General features: G+C 42.0%; 1 protein-coding gene across 1 annotated transcript; it reads left to right on the top strand.

Moving 5' to 3' along the window:
- Positions 1-2511: 2511 nt before the first annotated feature.
- On the top strand, positions 2512-18999 carry LOC136460388 (serine/threonine-protein kinase ATM-like). Its single transcript, XM_066460104.1, has 14 exons — positions 2512-2763; positions 11202-11339; positions 11437-11529; positions 12361-12500; positions 13057-13663; positions 13747-13815; positions 13931-14095; positions 14431-14556; positions 14648-14775; positions 15850-16006; positions 17009-17055; positions 17173-17236; positions 17410-17484; positions 18871-18999. The coding sequence occupies exons 1-14, from the start codon at positions 2512-2514 to the stop codon at positions 18970-18972; spliced, it is 2163 nt and encodes a 720-aa protein (XP_066316201.1). The 3' UTR covers positions 18973-18999.
- The last annotated feature ends 1346 nt before the right edge of the window (positions 19000-20345 follow it).

The following is a 20345-nucleotide window of genomic DNA, read 5'->3' as shown; positions in this document are numbered from 1 at the left end:
TGTATGTTGATGATATCATCTTTGGATCATCAAATGAAGATTCTTGCAAAGAGTTTGGTGAATTGATGCCGAAGGAGTTCGAGATGTCAATGATTGGAGAGCTTATATTCTTTCTTGGTTTTCAAGTCAAGCAAATAAGAGAAGGGATTTTCATCTCTCAAGAGAAATATACAAATGATCTTCTCAAGAGATTCAAGATGGATGAATGTAAGCCAATCAAGACACCAATGCCAACTAATGGACATCTCAACCTAGATGAGGGAGGTAACCCGGTTGATCAAACTCTCTACCGCTCTATGATTGGTAGCTTGTTATATTTGACCGCATCTAGGCCTGACATCATGTTTAGTGTGTGTATGTGTGCTAGATTTTAAGCTAATCCTAAGGAAACTCATTTGATTGCCGTTAAAAGAATCCTTAGGTATCTTAAGCACACACCAAGCATTGGTCTTTGGTATCCCAAAGGAGCTATATTTGAGTTAGTTGGCTATTCCGATTCAGATTATGCTGGTTGCAAAGTTGATAGAAAAAAGCGCATTCAGAGGGTGCCATTTGCTTGGTAGATCACTTGTGTCTTGGTTCTCCAAGAAGCAAAATAGTGTGGCTTTGTCCACCGCCGAAGCGGAATACATTGCCGTGGGTTCTTGTTGTGCACAAATACTTTACATGAAACAAACTTTACTAGACTATGGTGTAGTTCTAGAAAAAGTACCTCTTTTGTGCGATAATGAAAGTGCGGTAAAACTTGCAAATAATCTGGTTCAACACTCTCTCACAAAGCACATAGATATCCGCCATCACTTTCTTAGAGATCATGTTGCTAAAAATGATATATCACTAGGAGTAAGGACCGAGGATCAATTGGCGGATATCTTCACTAAACCGCTAGATGAGACAACATTTTGTAGATTGCGGAATGAGCTCAATGTTCTTGATTTTAGTAACTTCACTAAAAAATGAGCTTGTGTTGTCCCTTGCATTGCATTGTAATATACAACATGTTTAATGTTTTGTAATGCATATAGGGCTTGTCTAACATGGTTAAGATAACCACCGAAAAGCATGTGAAGAAGCTTAACCTTGGATCAAACTTGACAAGCAACTAGATTTACTTACAAGTATTGAATTGCATATGCATGAATATTGTTTTGTCGTTTGTCTTCAAATTGCCCTCTTATTGCCTATTTTCTTAAAAAGAATTATAGCCTAAGGCAAAATATTTTTGAAAAACATGAGAGTTTGAGAGAGTCACTCACATCAGTCTCAATTGGTGTTTATTTGGATCTTATTTGAGTTGGGACTTGATTGGGAACAGGCAGCACGAAGAACTTTGAAGATTTGCTGGAAAAAGGAGTGACCGGACGCTGCATCAAACTCTGGAGTCCAGCGTCCGGTCAGTTCACAGGAGGTGAACTCACTGTGAAGGAGTGACCGGACTCTGTGTTTTAGCGTCTGGTCAGTTGGAGGTTCTACGTCTAGTTGAACATGAAGGCATCAAGGCTAGGTGACCAGACTCTGGCTGCATCCGGTCGGTGTCCACTGGACATGTCTGGTCACGATTTCAGGAGATTTGGACCTCTCTAGAATCGACCGGACGCTGGGTGGCAGCATCCGGTCGCTGCCACCGGAGCGTCTAGTCAATAGGATTCGTGCGGCATACAAACTCTTTTCCTCTTTCCTTATCCAACTCCATCGGGGGACCCATTTAACCGCAAGCCGCTGTGCTTTGTGACCTAATCCACCGCACATCCAAGCTAGGATAGCCCACCTCACCACGTCGCTGTGTACCCAAACCCTAGCCGCCTCAAGCTCCAGCGCCCAAGTCGTCGTTCCCGAGCACCACCGCAGCGCCGCCGCACAGCCCTACCATGAGCCCATGGCTTTCCTGCACCGCCGCACCTCCACGCATCTTGTTCCCACGCTCATGCAGCTCCCGTGCCTCCACGCGTGCCATGCCATGCCCTAGCCGCCGTGTCCCGTGCTGCTCCAGCACAACCGCGCCAAGCATCGCCAAACAGCGCCACCGGTAGCAATCCCACACCGTCGTGCTCGGTTCTAGCACCGCCGCAGAGCCAGCCACCGAGCGCCATAACCCTAGCTCATGCCAGTGCCTCCCCTACCACTTTTCTCCACGTGATAGTGCCCTCATTGCATCCTCCATCAGCAATCCTCACCGCATTGCAACCCTAATCAGTTGTCGACCCGGTGGTTCCCCGCGTGTCACTTCTCTTCTCTTCTCGGGTCACTAGTTCATCAAGTAGCAAGCCCCCATTTCAATTTCGTACCTAATTGCTTGCTTTCTTAGGGTTTTGTATCTCTAGATGCATAATTAAAACTATTTGTATATCCTATCTATTCTATCATGCAGCGAGTCGGTGTTGTTGAGGTCTCAGTGGCAGTTGTCAGTTAACTCAGGGCCAAGCTCGTAAGTACGGATCGAGGCCAAGCCTCGGAAGTGACAGTCGGCAGTTGTCTCTTGTCAGCGGTAGTTGTTCTCTTCAGATCCAACCAATGGTTCACGTCAAGAATGTTGGGGGCGGTCCGGGTGATGAGGATCTGAGGCATCTACCTCGCTTGCCTGTAGATCCTAAAAGCAAGGTGACGAAGAAGACTGCAACAAAGAAGCGCAAGTACCTAGATGCAGAGATAGCTAGAGTAGCTGTAGTTGCAGAGGCTACAGAGCATGCCAAGAGAGGAGGTGCTCGTAGTGGAGTCTGGATTGTAGATCAGCTTTCACCAGAAGCAAGGGCTACACTTGAGCGGGTTGAGCGCCTTCATGGTGGTCTACCTAGGACTCTCATGATTGGAGGATGGCATGTTGCCATCGATGAGGATCAGCCTTAGAGGGAGTCACAGCAGCAGGCACCATCAGTAGAGCTGACTCAGGAGGGATAGTAGGCTGAGGAGACAGAGCAGGCACCTCAACCATAGCTTCGTCGCTCTGGTCATACCCATGCTCTAGTCACGCCAAGGGTAGATACACAGCGGAGGGGTTCACGTCCACCGCCCAGACCACAGGGTCCGCCTCCTATGACACACTTGGACTTGAGGGCCACCATAGCCAAGCAGGTGCAGTAGCTTAGGTTTGTGGAGTTTGAGCAGTGGTTCCCACCAAGGAGGGATGACCGAGCATCAGAGGACTTCTACACACCTCTCCAGGAGGATTAATGACAATACATGATTACTGTGACTAATGTGTGTTTTGTAGAGGCAACTAAGTTAGGTCACGGTAATAGAGATCAATTGGGCTATCATGATGGTCATGCCCCCCCTCGATGGAAATTGTTTCGGTTTTCAAAAGATGGACGACAAGGTTAAGGATGGACTAGTTCTAAGTGTCGATTGGAGTTGAAGTGACACTTAGAGTAGTTTAGGACTTTGTTTTTCCTTTAGACATACTATTAAGGGGGTATGGATGGGTAGCTTGACCTAGGTGAGTCTAGTGGGTTAGGTGTGGTGCACACTTGCTAAAACTAGCGCTAGGTAGCTCCAAAATAGTCCTTAGATCCAATAGAGCAAACTACATTCACATATGATCGAGAGTTGGAAGTGAATGAAGGGTCAAATACTGACTGGACGCTGGTTCAGAGTCTAGTCAGTTTATTTGATCAAGGTGAAGTAGTCTGGAAGTGACCGGACGCTGAGAGGTCATGTGACCGGACGCTAAAGGCCAGTGCACGGTCGACATCAGTAAGGTTCCAGTGAGGGTAAATTGCGACCGGACGCTGGCCAGCGTTCGATCACACTATAAACACTGGGTTTCGGGGTGAACTGACCGGTGCATCTGGTCAACATGACTAGAGCGTCCGGTCACCCCGCAGAGGCACATAACGGTTCGTTTTTTAGCCCATGTTATAAATACCACCTCCATTCATGTGTGGGGATACTTTTGCTCATTCCAACAGTTGAGAAACACGTTTGAGAGTGCCAAGAAGAGCAAGGTCCTAGTGAGGTGATTGAGATTTGAGAATCCCAAAGAGAGCCCTCATTAGTGAGATCAAGAGTAGCAAAGTGTGCATCCACCCTTCTCATTAGGCTTGTCATGGTCAAGTGAGAGTTTATGCTTGTTACTCTTGGTGATCGCCATCACCTAGATGGCTTGGTGGTGATTGGGAGTTTGGTGATCATCCGGTGGAGCTTGTGGATGACCCAACTCAAGTTGTGAGCGGTTGTGGGTGATTTACCGCGACAGAATGTCAAAGAACCAACCCATAGAGAGCACTTGATCCTTGCGGGGATCAAGGGAGAGCTACACCCTTGCGTGGGTGCTCCAACGAGGACTAGTGGGGAGTGGCGACTCTCTGATACCTCGGCAAAATATCGCCGCGTTCCTTCTCCTCTCTTTACTTTGAGCAATTCATTAGTTATCTTTTACATCCACAGAATTGTCATGCTAGAGTAGGATTGGAACTTAGGGTGCTAAACTTTTGTGTGTTAGATCAATAGAAATACTTTCTAGGCACAAGGGGTTAATTGGGCTAACCAAAGGTTTTGATTATTGCAAAGAAATTTATAATTAGCCCAATTCACTCCCCTCTTAGGCATCTTGATCCTTTCAACACCCATATATATGACCATGTTTGGCACATGGTATGGAGAGGTAGGAGGCCAGCAGGGGTGTCTAAGTCAAGAAGGAGGCCCCAGGCTAATTCAGTTTGAGTCCCCGAGGTGGAGGCCCAAAGCAACTCAAGTTCGAGTCTGCCTCGGCCTCCAGGACCAATCTGCCTTAAACTGGTCACCTAGGACGCATCCAGACTCCGTTTTCAACGATCCATATATGGTTGGAAAGATAATTTGATAAGAAAGCCAATCCAAGTGGTCTCATGTTAAAAGATCTTTGGAATCAATGGAAATCGTGGAAACAAGTCAGCATCCAGAATCTGCCAGGGTGCTACGACATCATCTTTTGGTCCGTTGGACCGTGTATCGTGTTTGGGCCTGTTAGGGGGCGCGTCTAGGGGTGTGATGCCTAAGACTCTATAAATATCAGCCGTCGCTCTCCTTAGGGTTTGGGTTTTGTTTAGTTCTTGATTTCCTCGTGAAATAGACATTGTTTTGCTATAACTGTGCCGCCGAGGCTACTTGCTGTGAATGAGGGCCCCAGTTCCTGATCTTGTTCACCAATGGTGATTAGTCCTTTCAAATAAAGACTTGAACTCATTCTTGTTATCATAAGCCTTATATTTATTTGTAATTTCAGAATTACGTTCATCCCATTCTTGCTTGTGTTCTCGATTCGCTTGCAGGAAAGCCTTCTCGGCGAGGTCAATCGCGTTCGCGTGGTTGATAACCAATGGAGCAGTGGTGTAATAGTTGTGGGGGTTTGAATCAATCTTGGTTCAAAGCCTAGATCATGAATGTTGAGTCTCCACCAATTGACGTTATCATACCTTTCAGAAGATCGGGCCTAGTCTACATCAAGTGGTGTTTCTTTAGGCGATATTGATTTAGAAAGGAAAGTCTAGATATTTGGGATAGCTTGTTCCTATGTTCTTCTCAGTCATGTTTTCCACAAGAAAGGAAAGTCTAGATTTTGCCATAGCTTTGTGTCAGCCATGCATGCTTGTTTTAGACTAATTAGCGTTGAGGTTTTGTGCATCTAAAAAAAGAAGATTTGCTTCTTGGTGCATTAAAGGTAGAAGATCTACGAGCACTTGTCTGGCGGCACATTCTGTTATTATAAAAAAAGATAAAAACAAGGTAACGCAGAGGCAAAGAGGTGCAAAAAAAAGAAAAAAACGCACCAAAAGAAAAAGGAACGGAAAAAAAGGAAGGTGAAAAAAAACCAGAAGTGCTTGCATCCTATTTGGTCCTTGTGCTAAGATATTGTTGCTTGTTGAACTAGGTCCAGGACGAGTCTAGGCTGGCGACATAGACTAGCTTGGGACTACTTTTCAATCTTGTAATTTCTGAATTAAATTATTGTTATTCCTTGCTACTATATTATGCCTGTCCAAGCTCCACTTTCTTCTAATCAAGTATAAGTTCGCCTTGCAACTGTTACACTCAAGCTACAACGATATTACAGTCACCGACCGATTGCACCGTCTGTTGCTTTGGTAAGAACACTTGTAAGACCGTGGTAAGACGTTTGAGAGTTGAGTGTCTTGTTTTTCCTTGTCCACAACCTAAGTAGTTGGTAGGGATAATACTTTTGTGTTGTCTTTTGTTGTCTTCTAACAATGACAGGTTGTTCGTATCCACCGACTTATGATGGTATAGGTGCTAATGAGTACATGGAGTGGGAAATTGCCATAGATAACATATTTGCTACTCGTTTTATGTGTCCAAGGAGGAAGGTAAAAAATACAGCTAGTGTTTTGCGGCATTCTGCTTTATCTTAGTGGGAGTCTTTAGATCCTTCTGATAAACCTCAAACTTGGAATGATATGAAACTTTTTATGCGAGAAACCTTTGTTAATTCACCTCCTATTTTGACTTCATATGATGAGGTGCACCATTTAGAGGAAGAGTCTATTATTATTCCTGTTGCTATGACTAACCTTCTGCAGGATAATGTATATAAGTGAGAGGATGACATGGAAAAAAATAAGGAGCTCACAATCTCATATGCAAATTTAGAACTATCACTTCACAATGCACCTATTACTCCTACTGAGAACACAGGTAATGCCCATGGTGCTACACTCACAGAAGGTGAAAATTATTTTAATGTACTAAATTTTTTCATAAACCATACTATCATAGAGCAATTGTTAGTGGAACCCTCTCTTGATTTATCTTTGTCCCATGAAAATTTGCTTGATGTTCCTTGTGATAAAGATGAATTGGTTGATGATACTTTAGTTTTATATGTTTTGGAACCAACCACTTGTGCTAAAAATAAATATGTTATTCATATTGCTACTAAAACTGATGAGTTCAAACTGTTGTCTTCTTTACATACTTTGGGTTACATTAACTTTGATGTTTTGTGTAATCTAGATTATTTGGAGGAGAGTCTTTTTAAATATGCTGATTTGCCTTGGTTTTCTAAATACACATATCATGTTATTGGCAAATATAATAAGGGACAATATATGATACATCGAGTATACAGTCGTAGTAATATAAATTCTCCTTTTGTTGTACAAGATTATGATCGTTTAGAGGGCAGCCATAATAATACAAATATTTTCTCATGTTCCTCAAAGAAACAAGTTCACTTCTAAGAAGGGAAGCATTGTTGGTTGCTACCTATGTCTGCTAGACCATCTATTCCTACGTTGTCCCATTAGTTCTAATCTTTTGCAGGATAGTGTTGACATACATCGTGTGCATTAGGATCATGGAGTCTACATGCTTGCTGAAATTTGTATGCGAGATAACATGCTAGAAACTTGTAAACATGGTCACGTTCCTTCTAACAATTATTTTAGTTTCCTTTGTCTTCACAACCCCATTCTCCTTTGTGTTGTGCAGGATTAGTTTCAAGCACAATAAACGTCGAGGATGACTTTTCGTCAAGAAGGGGATGATGATGAGGACATGACACCCATGCATATGATCATGTTTGGCATATGATATGGAGGGGTAGGAGGCCAGCAAGGGTGTCCAAGTCAAGAAAGAGGCCCGAGGCTAATTCGGTTGGAGTCCCCGAGGTGGAGGCCCAAAGCAACTCAAGTTTGAGTCTGCCTCGGCCTCCATGACCAGTCTTCCTTAAACTAGTCACCCAGGACGCATCCCGACTCCGTTTTTGACAATCCACATATGGTTGGAAAGCTAATTTGATAAGGAAGCCAATCCAAGTGGTCTCACATTAAAAGACCTTTGGAATCAACAGGAATCATGGAAACAAGTCAGCATCCAGAATCTGCCAGGGTTCTGTGACACCGTCTTTTGGTCCGTTGGACTGTGTATCGTATTTGGGCCTGTTAGGGAGCACGTCCAGGGGGGTGATGCCCAAGACTCTATAAATAACAATCGTTGCTCTCCTTAGGGTTTGGGGTTTGTTTAGTTCTTGATTTCCTCGTGAAACAGACATCGTTTTGTTGCAACTGTGCCGCCAAGGCTGCTTGCTATGAACCAGGGCCCCAGTTCTTGATCTTGTTCGCCTGTGGCAATTAGTCCTTTCAAATAAAGACTTGAACTCCTCCTTGTTATCATAAGCCTCATATTTATTTGCAATTTCAGATTGCGTTCATCCCGTTCTTGCTTGTGTTCTCGATTCGCTTGCAGGAAAGCCTTCTCGGCGAGGTCAATTGCGTTCGCTTGGTTCATAACCAATGGAGCAGTGGTGTAATGGTTGTGAGGGTCTGAATTAGTCTTGGTTTGAAGCCTAGATTATGAACGTCGAGTCTCCAACAATCGACGCTATCATACCTTTCGGAAGATCGGGCCTAGTCTACATCACATGAACTCGTCGTTCGCTGGGATAGAGGTGTGCGTCGTGCCACAAGGTGGCCATCAGCCTCTGCAGCATTGCGGAGGCCGAACGGGAGTGCTGTCAGGGCACTCCGGATAAGGTATACCAGAGAGAGCGGCTCCCCTCCAGCAAGCTGCGCCACGATATTGGCGAACAAGAAGGTGAGGTGGCGTAGGCCTTCACGGGACAGCCGGGGCCCCAGGAAGGCACTGAGCTAGCACTCTAACTTCTCGTAGTCGAAGTCGAGAAGCTGGTTGCTCCTGGGGGCGCGGGCCTTCGATGCGTGCAGCTGCAGCTCCTCAAGCGCCTCGATGATCGTATCGAGGCCGGTGGAATGGAGAGGTTGGATGGTAGCGGGAGCCATCGCCAACTCTCCCTCTATCGTGACGATGAAGTTTAGGTCCCTAAAGCGCACGTGCGTGCCTGGGACCTAGCAGAGGTTGTGACTAGCCATCCAAGGTCTGGTGTGGATGTCGAGACACGCAAAAGGCCCCTACCTGGCGCGGCAACTGTCAGTGTTTCAAGTTGCCACCAACAAGTAAATTTCTAATATTGCACGTCTGGGTTGGATGGTGTGCTAAGAGGACACGATGTTTATGCTGGTTTGGGCAGAATGTCCCTACATCCAGTTCATTGTTGCTGCTCATGTTACTAGCACTAAAAGTTCATAGTAAAGGTTACAAACGGTCGAGAGAGCGACGGGTTCTAAGTCTTTGGTGAAAGGAACGAACGGGTGTCAAGAGCTCGGACACTTCTCTGTTGTGTGCTCGATTCGAGTCGAGTTGAGTTTGATCAGTCGAGTTGATCCGATCTCATATGATGCCCCTTGTGGGACACCCTGCTTTTCCTTTTATAGGTCAAGGGAAAGCATGGGTTATAGTGGAGAAAAAGAAGAGAACGAGGGGAAGAAGTTCTTTAGGATCGTTGGGTCCTTCTTCTCGTTTATGTGGGTCCCACCGACCCTATAGACGTCAATAGGGACAACTTCCTGTCATGGCCTTCTCCGTCATTGGTGCCATGTGCAGGCGTCGTCTGCCGGTCATGGTGCTCCACTCCGTCCTGACGGACGTCATGGCAAACTGACACGCCCGTTAGTGTTCGTACGGGGGTTAGGTAGAACAGTACCGGTACGCCCGATGTTGTTCCTAACGTGAACCCTCATATATGTCTCGTCACGGCCATAGGTTACATCGAGGCATGCCAGTTTCTTCCCTAGCGTTAGAGCTTTGACCCAGGCCCATACGTTTGGACCTAGAGTGGTTGGCGGCGGTATGGGTCTCCATCGGGCGAGACGGGGCCCCCGGCCTCATGGTCGGGTGAGGTGGAGTTCCTTCCCAGGCACCGGGCGAGGCAGAGCGCAAACCCAAGGGTCGAGCGAGATGGAGCCAACCCTCAGGGGTCGGGCAAGGCGGGGCCCACAGCCTCAGGGTTGGGCGAGGCAGAACCAACCCTCAGGGGTCGGGCGAGTCGGAGCACAGACCCATGGGTCAGGTGAGGCGGAGCGCAGACCCAAGGGTCGGGCGAGGCGGATCCCGTCCCAGAGGTCGGACGAGGCGGAGCCCGCGGCCTCGGTGTCGGGTGAGGCAGAGCCACCCTCAGGGGTCAGGCGAGGCAGAGCCAACCCTCAGAGGTCAGGCGAGGCGGAGCTTGCAGCCTCGGTGTTGGGCGAGGCAGAGCTTGCGTACCTAGGGATCGGTCGGAGCTGTAGTCACGCCCTTGACTGGGAGGATGATCTATCGTCGATGACCATTAGTCCCTCCTCTTTGGGTACCCTAGTATTGGTCCCCGACAAGGAGTATGTATTGTTTTGATGTTCATAGCACCGGAAGAAGGGATACTCAAAATGAAGTCGGTTTTGTAAAAGTTCTTTCCTTTTGATCTGAAATTGTGAAGCATTCTGTGCAATTATTCTTTTAAAGAAGGAACTACATACTTTACACAGTTATCCATTTGTGGTAGCTAATTGGTGAAAGGGTAAAGGGTCTTGAGGACAGGAATAAAGTTGACGTTGCTCTCATCGGTGTTGGGTTCGATTCCAAACACCAGGAAATTCATGAAAAGGGTGGTGGGCGGGCGGCGCTGGTGCGGAGGCAACGATAGCGTGCGGGGTGGGCAGTGGTGAGAGGGGGAAGAAGAGATAAGGCTGTCTGCTAGGGTTTACTGATGACATGTGGTGTACAAGGAACTAGTTAACGGTGACCAAGTTTATTGAAAAATATATTGACATCTACAATACCAGATAAATGCATTATCAAAACATATTTTATGGTGGATTTAATGAAACTATTTTGATGTTGTAGATTTGGTGCATTTTTCTATGAACTTGGTCAAAGTTAGAGAAGTTAAACTTACGGCAAAACTAAAATCTCCTAAATTTGGGAACGGAGGGTGTATATACTACCATGCTGCTTATAGTTTAGGTATTGGGAGCCAGGAGTAGTTGATTTGTGAGTATGTTTCCAACTACCAAATCCTGGTGGCACCCTTACACACATGTGGGTCAATTTAGTGGTAAAGAATGTTCCCTTGTATGTGTTTAGTTTTCTGATTAGGGGCATGCATGGATTGGTGAGTTTGCTGTGCATGTGTAGTGGCGAATGTGTGTTTGCATCTTTAATTGCCAAGAAAAAGTTTGCTATTTGGGTTAACACTAATAACGAATAAAGGGGGTGAAATGGACTTCAGTTCACCTGACTCCATAGTGTATGTTGTTGCCTTTTGTGGTTATGCTATGCACCACTATGTCCATCGGTAAGCTTCATGTGGAATGGGTCATCCATTTTCTTTCTTCCTTGAGATTTGCAAGCTAAATCACTGGTTCATTTTTTTATGACAGGAATTCTCTCTTTTGAATGAACAAAATATTGTTATCATTCTTGAAGCTATTTTCTCGCTGTGTGCTGGTTTTTCATCATCAGCAATTAATTCATCGGATGTATTGCAACTGTTTGGTGATTGTAAAATTTATTCCAAGGTATATTGTTAGTTCGTCATCACAAGATTTTACAGATTACAGTCGAGTATTTCTAAACTTGTATTTGTTCACTTAGTGCCAATTTGATTTGTTTTAGATGTCTCTTGAGGACAATAACTGGGTTCTCAAAGATGAACTACCCTACTATGTGGAAGCTTTATCAGAAATCACTCTGGATACTCGTACCAAGGTGCTTCACTTATTGTTCTCAGTTGCTCTGCTATTAGCACTTGTGAATGTTAAAAAACACTTTGCTTGGCAGTATAATCTTCTATATTTTCCTCGTCTCTCCTTTGTTTGGTCTCTTGTGAATGTTAAAAAATACTTGTACCTGAGGTTAAAAAATACAGCTATTAGCTCTTGTGAATGTTAAAAAATACTTGTACCTAAGGTTGAAGCATTTTTTGACAACTAGGTCTTTCATGTTGTAACTAGAATATCCTTCATCACTGAAATGATATAAAGCCCTCCCAAACGTTGATGTAAAAGAAAGCATGCTTTGAGCAGCGTGCCTTTTTTTCTTCCCTTTTTTGCTGTACATGGTAAGAGCTGGACTATGGTACACTTAGGCACCACCTCCTCCACACAAAAGCTCATCAAACCTGTAACTCACCATGACACTAAGTAATGTACAATTTCCACTTTAGCATGGAAGTAGTTTTTTTATAAGAGAGTTTCCTTTGGTTTAATAGAAAGCAACGGGAAGCACTTTAATAAAAAAAGACTTTATCGAACTTTTCAGTGTGCCTATTAGTGTCATACTGTCATTTGTTGCAAGCACCAGCATAGTGGTTGATTCCATCTGGAATGCTTGGTATTTTGAATGGTCCAATAAAGTTTACCGGTGGTTAAACCCATAGTTTGTTGTCTTAGTAAGTCAGACTTTGGTGGTCCTAGAGATTATTCTTGAAATGTAATTTTTGTTTGACTTCTTCTACTGATAAAGTCACAGAAGATGCTTTATTGGTTACAGGTTATGTCTCATAAAGGCCACCGTATACATCTTCCTGGGACTATCTAGCAACCAATGCTCCTCGAGCTCATGGAATTCATCAAAGGATTTGTGGTCTCAAATGAGCAGTTTGAGAAAGTGGACTTGAATAATCTTGTTCTTGTTTGTTCTCTTCTCTGCAATCTGATTCATTGTGCATTCTTGTCAAGGTATATGTTTTATTTTCATCTCCTGGTCTGCTTTATATTTTAATATGTCAGTGGTACAACATTTACATCTCCAGGAAAATTTTGCACCCAATGAAATTAAGTACCATATTTTGATAATTTAGTTTTGCCTTGAGTTGACAGCAATATGGTTGTGTTCAAATTCATAAATTTTGCTGCAATCGGGAGATAATGCCCCATAAGTGGGATCCATCCTCCCTCATTTTTCTATTCCTATGCACCTGTTTCCAAAAGTCTTGGCCTAGGCTGGGTGCAGTCCACATGGCTCTCAGCCTGGTAGACCGGGTTGTTCAATAGGCTGTTTTCCGGTAGTTCCATATAAAACTGGCATTCAGCCCATCTATTCCAGGTTCACGCGCATGGCCAGTCTTTCTAGCAAATTAGATCAGTGCACAAATCGGTTCTTGTTTGACTTCTGTCAGTCTGGTTTTATGGTTCAAGCTATGACTTGAGTGTCACGTAGTGCCCATGAGTCTTATAGTGGTTGTCTTTCAGTATGCCTAACATCCTTTTGTTGTTCTGTGAGTTTTTTTTTCAGGTTCATGGAAGAAAAATCTTCACTTTTGCAAGAGGCAGTAGATTATATCACCAATATTTTAAAACATATTGTGTCATTTGTTATGAACAAGAATGATGGACTTTCTCATGGTCTTGTTAACCTAAGTTCAACATTGGATACAACGGGCTCTGCTTTATCCTCAATCAAGAGCTTACTGTCTTCTCCAATATTTAATCTGTCAAGAGTTGATAATAGAGTTTGTTCTGTGGTTATCAAAAGCATTACTGAATTACTTGATGAACTCTTGGTGGCAATTTCTCAACTGTTTTTTCAGATTTCTAGTTTAGTGAGCAATTTTGATGCAGAGAGTGCTGGTAAAGTGCTACCAACATCCAGTGTCAACTCAGAGGACCTAAATCCTATTTTGGACTGTAAAAGTAGTGTTGCTGATATGGATCTTGATGTGATGGACTCTGGTGAAGTAGATTCTGTCACGGCTAGTGCGAGTGGAAGTATGGGTAGCTTCTTACGACCTTTGGAGTGGAAGCTAGATCTAGTTTGCATTATTTCAACTTTTTTCTCAGTTTCATCACTTCGTACATGGGAAATTTTGTACAGCTTAGTGGAGAAAGAAAGTGATGTGAAGGTAATTTTTTTTATGATAGCTGCTTAATATTGTTGTTATTTTACTTCAAAGCTATCCTTGTAATACCTGGTTTCATTTTGCAGGTTCGTCAGGTCATCTTGCTTAACCTTTGCAGAAACATCTCAGCGTCATCTAAAACTGTATCTTCAGTGGTACTCTATGGCTCATATCTTTCATTAGATAAAATCAGTACTTATGCTGTTAGCTTATGTGTTTAATCCTATCAGGCATTTATGTGATTTTAACATGTTGACATCAATCATGCAGGTCCATCTTATAATTGATATGAGGAACAGAGGTACAAGTTCATTACTTGGCCCTGCGGAGTGCTTAACTCATATACATGCTTTATTAAAAACATTGATAGCTATCCGTGATGGTGGGCAAAATGCTGATGGAAAGCCACCAGGACGCGAAGTGTTTTTCATTGAGGTTGGTATTTACATATTTTACACGTGATATAATTTACTGTGTCTTGTGATATTTTATTTATACATTCAAGGTTTCAATGACTGAATAAGAGAGTTCTTTGGTGCAGTTTCTTTTTTTTATTTATTGGTTGAACATTTTGATCTCAGAGTGAGACATTAGAAACCTATCAGTCACAATAAATCATGTGATTATATTGGCTGTCATTTCTTTAATCTTGAAATATTCACTGATCAAGGGAAGCACAATTATTTTGGTTGGCTTTTAATTTCAGTCAGTGAGGGGCTTACATGTTTTATCCTCCAACTGACTGATAGATATGTTCCCACTATCTGCAGAACCAGGACATCATATTTGACTTGGTAAATAAGGCTACAGAGATAAGTTCCGTAGATTGGTTTTCTCGCGTCAAGCTCATTGATTGTGTCTCCTCCTTTGTTTGCCTGTTCCCTGATGTTGCCCAGGTGCTTCTTAATATCTTGCTTTTATCAAGAGAACTGCCATTGAAATGTACTCCATTACATCAGTAATTTAATATCATTATTATAATTGCAGGATTTGATCGGATGTTTGCTTGACATGCTGCATGATGCTGATTACCGTGTCAGGTTATATTTGGCTAGGCAAATTGTCGTGTTATTCCAAACATGGGAAGGGCACAATGAATTATTTAATGATGTTTGGTAGGTATTGACAACTATGATTTGATGGTTTTGTGTTAACTTTTAGAAGTGAATTAGATATTCGTATGATGAACACTTATGACTCATTACCAGTCATCTTAAGCATGTAATTTAGAGAGTAGGTTTAGCCTTTTCCAAACCATGATATCACCACAAAGCTAAAAAAATGTCAATCCAGTTAGTGCTAACAGGTACCTGTAATAGTTGACTGCTCTACACGAAAGGAGTTTTGCTCAGTTTTCTCGATAATATTCTGCAGCTAATCACTACTAATTTCCTAGAGCTAAGAAAGGTTCCTTCTGAAAAGGTGCCAGGTGGACATTCATTTGACGTTTTAATATTGTATTCGTTTTGTACATAGAAGGTAGAAGGTAGAAGGTAGAAGTTAGGGCCTACTGAATGTAGGGGATTGCTGGAACTTAGTATCGTCCCTGCCCCCACATCTGGACAAGGCTAACTTAGAGAAGTGCACACAGATTTATCTTGGCGAATCTAAGTGAGAACTATCATTTAAATATTTATTAATGTTATATATTTACATTTTGAAATTTATTATTTAAAGCACGGACTACTTTGCTTTTGCTATCATTTCCTTCAATGAAATGGTAGCTTGTATTCAGGATATTTTCTTGGATCGACGATATAAAATTTTGGGTAAATCTATTGGTTTATGTCTTGGGCAGTCTGTTAGGCCTTATGGGCTGGGTCAGTAGTATGAGAGGCCCATTTGGGTTAGGGTGAAAGATAAAATTAGCCATCCTGCTTAGGAGTCGAGTAAACCTCTCTGTATAAAGAGAGGAGATGTATCAATCAAGGGAGCCAAGTAAGAGATCAATCTATTTTCATCTTCCTGTCGCTAGTTCCTAGAGCGTCATCGCTGGCCCATAACCTGCGGCCTACTGTTTAGGACCACGTCGAAGTTATCTATCCATCCAACCCCCACCTCCATTACATTTATCTCCTAATTTTCTGTACAAGACTGAAGTGATAACTGATAATGGATCATACTTGTGACATTTAACTATTAGTACTCTTTAGTGCGATTGTTAGCTTAACAATGTTTGCCAATATCAGCTCAAGCATTGGTGCCAAGATGGTGAAGTTCTCAGATATTTCTCCAGTTACAGCTAGAGAAGTCTTGGCTGCTGGTCCACAATCTGTTCCCGTAATTGAAACTGCTCTCATTACACTAGCTCATTTGGTTGTGCATAGCGAGGATGTTGAAGTTGAGGTATGTCCTTGTGGTCACCCCTTGTATTGTGCAACAGAAGCACAGAACTATTTGCTAGTCTATTGTGTATAATTGATCTTTTTCTCTGCCAATTGTTTTTGGTATGGAAGGAAGCTTTAACGTTAGTTTCAATTTTGATATATAATGTTATATTACAACAGCTAGCACTGTGTGTGTTGAGTTGGCTATGTGACCTTTTGGTGTTTTGTTTTATAGGATTTCATATGCAGCATACATAAGTAATTTTATGGGAACCATGACACTAGGAGAGGTGCTGGCCAAACATTTGTATGATCTTTTCACTTTTTTGGTTCCCGTAGCAATGCATGGGCTGCCTACCAAAAGAAAAAGAATAGAGAAGTTGGTTGTCAACAGTATTCAACTTTGTATAGATACTCTAGTGTCACTTAGCAAGAACCCAGTTGGATGCAAGTAAGAGAGATGCTTGCTGAACATTTGTATGCTCTTTTCAGTTTTCTCTCTCTGTGTTCTGTTTAACTCTTTTCAGTTTTTTTCTCTCTGTGTTCTGTTTAAATGGTGGGCCTGGTGCAGTGGTAGTGTATCTCCACTTGTGTCCTGGAGCCTGGTGCAGTGGCTTGCTTGATGTTCCCTTCCCCAGACCCCATCTTATGTGGGAGCTTTCAGCAATGTGTATGCCCTTTTATCTGTTCTTCTGTTTCTCAGTGCTCTCTCAAGTAGGTCTTTGCGGCACGCTGCTGGCACTCCACTACCCCTTAGGACAACTATTGGCACCGACCCAACCCACTTTTTACTATACATGTTGTCTGCGGTGATTAAGTTTGAAGTATTTCTTTCCTCTTTTTGAAGACAATCTCTGTTTCTGGTAGAATACGTGTTGTCTCTAGGTCTCACTTACATTGAATTGTTTCAGAAGTATTGGGTATTGGTTCAATCACTGATTTTTACTATATGCTTTGTGCAGTTTATATTTTAGTTGTTCAATCAACTGAGTTTTGTGTCCTCTGACTTTTGATGTTGCAGTGTGTGTTCATGATTTCTGCTGCTGCTGCTATAGAGCCTTCTCAGCGGTATTTTTTCACAAGCAATGAGCTATGTTTATGTTGGTGTACATAAATATTTTTTAAGATTAACAAATGGAAACTGATTTGATGCTTTCTTTACTTTTATGGTTACTTTCTTTTCAGAGAATTAGCTTTTGCGTTATTTGATTCCATTTCAAGGAGGCTCGGTTATGCTTCAAGAAGCAAGGTGACTGGACACTTTTGTAGTTTATAGTGTGCACAGTTTCTGTTTGCTGCTTTTCATAGTGTGGCAAATGTGCCAACTGAATCTGAGATAATTTCTTATAATTATTGTAAAAGAGAATGTTTTGCTTTGACATATTATAATTTACATATTTTGGTTACCTCTCTGGTATGCAGTATCTGGACCAAGTGATGGGCCCGATTCTTTTTCGATGGGTTGCTTGTGAGATGAATCTAGTTTCACTTGTTGAGGTAACATTTAGTTCTAATGCTTCTGAATATGTTTCTGATATCATCATAGATTCTCCCTCAAAATTTCGTTCAAAAAGGATTGTCCCTCAAAAAACGAAAAATGTCGGCATGGATTCTCAATATGATTTTGAGGTTTCTCTGTGGACTGCTATAAATGATCCTCTTTGTGAGATTTGCCTAACTCAATTCATATGATGCTTTTGATTTTTTTTTTTAAGAAAAGAGTTACCCCTGTTTTTAAGAAAGCGATAAGATTCACCAGGAATGGCTGGGGTTGCCAGCTTACAAAAGCACTCAGAAACTTATCCAACAGCTATCCTATTACAATTAGATTTCACCAATATCAGACACGTCCAAGGTCGATGGGCTGAAGCCCTTCATCCAACAGAGGTCGATCCCCATGATCTCTTCAACTCGATCCTTGTCCTTTGGCTTGAGCTAGATAGACCACCCTGAATGTCTGTAACTTTTAGCCAAAAAATGCTTGTTATCCATGGCCCATATGTACAGTGTAGGTCAAAAGGGTCAAATCTCTAATGCCTAGCCTTTCAGCTGCAAACTAGATTGCTACTTGTATTTTCTGTATTGGCTGCAATTTGATTTAAATTGTCGTACTAGGGAGTGAAAATTATGAAAAATATCAACATTCTGAAGTTTCGGAAAGACAAATCATTTTTTTGAAGTGTCCCATATTTTTTCTGTTCCACAAAAATACGTTTCTTCACTCACTTTTTCCTGGGTGTACGTTTCCATGACCTCTGCATTGGGTGCTCTTTTTTCCTTTACTCTTAGAATAGCTGAAGGAATCAAAGGAACCAAACTATTTATGCTTGATCTCATGATGTTATGTTGGAACCAGCCAAAGGATCAAACTCACGTGAGACGTGACAAACGCTAGCACTCTGACTAATATAGATGCTAACTCACTGTTCACACGTGTGTACACACACGCACGCGGAGACAAGAGTAGTTGCGGCGGAACACACCTTTTTTTTTGGTTTTCTGCTACTAGTGACTACACACTGACAATGTGAAGCTAGCTAACAACTTGACATACATACTAGATCCACTAACACATGCATGTACTAACTAATCAAACTGCTAACCACCTGGCTAGCATCTTGACTCATGTGTGCACATGACTGGATTACGGCCTCAACGTCAACACATCACATTTTCAGCCACATGCTCATGCAACATGTCTAACAAGACGATGTGATTAAACACATCTATCCTACACGCAAAACTCAAAACACATACAAGTCAAAATTAGTGCTGATATGTTGTCCATAAGCTAGTAAATTTTTTTGTTACTATATTTAAGGATTGCCTTTTTTTTGTTTTTCTGTATTTAATCTGTAATGTCCAATATTGCTAATGCAACAGGTGCAAGAAATGTTTGGTTATGGGTCTGCTGAGCCAAAGAACTTTGTTGAACATTGTAGTTCATGGCTCCGATTGCTGCCTCCCGCTGACTACTTGGTCTAGGGGGTTTTGAACCTTAGGTGACATAATTAATAAGTTTTAAGGATCTAAACATGTATTTGGAAGTTTGGAGACATAGATGACGTTTTGAGCCAAGATTGAGGACAAGGGTTGCATTTTAGCCTGCATATGATGTCTATGTCAATGGCTTAGGGTGGCAAACTCTATATTTGTTGCAATTGCTCAACAAAACATTTCAGGTAAATTTAGCCCTAGTGTTAAAGTATTTTTACTTCTTTCTTTTCTTTCCTTTTTTCCTTTGTAAGTGGAATGTAAATTACATTAACTCAATGCACATCCAGATAGTTCATACAACACAGTTAAGAAAAGACCGTAGAATAAAGGTATACCCTGTCGCATGACACTCTAGACAGTTAATGTATATGCCACTAAATTATATTGTGTAGGGTTAGAAGATGAAAGGAAACTAAGACAATACAGATAGTTGTGTTTTTAAATAAAAATATATTCAACTGTTTTCACCTATCTTGGCAAAGCTAGTATATTTTTTCAATCTTCTTTTATTATTTTTCTTATCTTTTTTTCATCAATAGAATAGTTCTCTTTTTTCTAGCTAAGAGCATCTCTTTTTCTTAAACTCACTCTCTAAATCATCATTTTTGCCCAGTGGAAATCTAGTATAGAGGATTATAATATTTGAATATTTAATTAAAGAAGTTGTTAGAAAGGATTGCATTCCAAGATCTCTATTACTATCAATAAGGAATGATATAGAGACTCTAGAAGTTGCTCTAAATACCTGCTCATACGAATTGAAGTATCAACTTTAGGGTCTATTTGGATCAATTACACAAAAAATTAGCAAGCTAATAGCTGCTGTTTTTTTAGCTAGCTCATTTAGTAGGAGGTCGTTTGGATCAACTTACTAATAGGTGGTTGGGTAGTGAGTAGGGCCTTGGATCCATTAACAACTAAAATTAGTACTAGTAGATCTAGATAGACCGCTAATTATTAGTTGGAGGGCTGCTAACTATTAGTTCTATTAGTAGGTTGGAGTTGCTAATAGGTGCTAATAGTTGATATGGACCTTTAATTCATTATCCAACCACATATTAGTAGATGGGTCCAAACAATCTCCTACTAAAAATTAGCTTAGTAACTATTAACTATTAGCTAGCTAATTTTTAGTGCTAACCATGGATCGCAACTAAGCACTTAAATGTGTATATAAAACTTGCCATAGAACTACTTCGTATTAGTTATTAGCGTCCTAACTAATTTGTATTAGTTAGCACCTATTTTTAACTCTAAACCAGCTATAAAACTTGCCATAGAACTACTTCGTATTAGGCCCCGTTTGGCAGGGCTTTACTTCACTAGTGAAGCCATTTTTTTTTGCTTCAGCTCCACGAACA

The sequence above is a fragment of the Miscanthus floridulus genome, chromosome 6, assembly GCF_019320115.1.
Source record: "Miscanthus floridulus cultivar M001 chromosome 6, ASM1932011v1, whole genome shotgun sequence".
Taxonomy (NCBI): Eukaryota; Viridiplantae; Streptophyta; class Magnoliopsida; order Poales; family Poaceae; genus Miscanthus; species Miscanthus floridulus.
The sequence above is the reverse complement of the archived record's forward strand: the minus strand, read 5'-3'. Positions and strand labels throughout refer to the sequence as shown.

Bases quoted from the DNA above. Each gene is read 5' to 3' on its own strand.
- LOC136460388 (XM_066460104.1), top strand. From the start codon at position 2,512: ATGGTTCACGTCAAGAATGTTGGGGGCGGTCCGGGTGATGAGGATCTG. The intron at 14,096-14,430 runs GTTGGTATTTAC...CACTATCTGCAG, and splicing joins GCGAAGTGTTTTTCATTGAG to AACCAGGACATCATATTTGA. The intron at 17,485-18,870 runs GTAACATTTAGT...CTAATGCAACAG, and splicing joins ATCTAGTTTCACTTGTTGAG to GTGCAAGAAATGTTTGGTTA.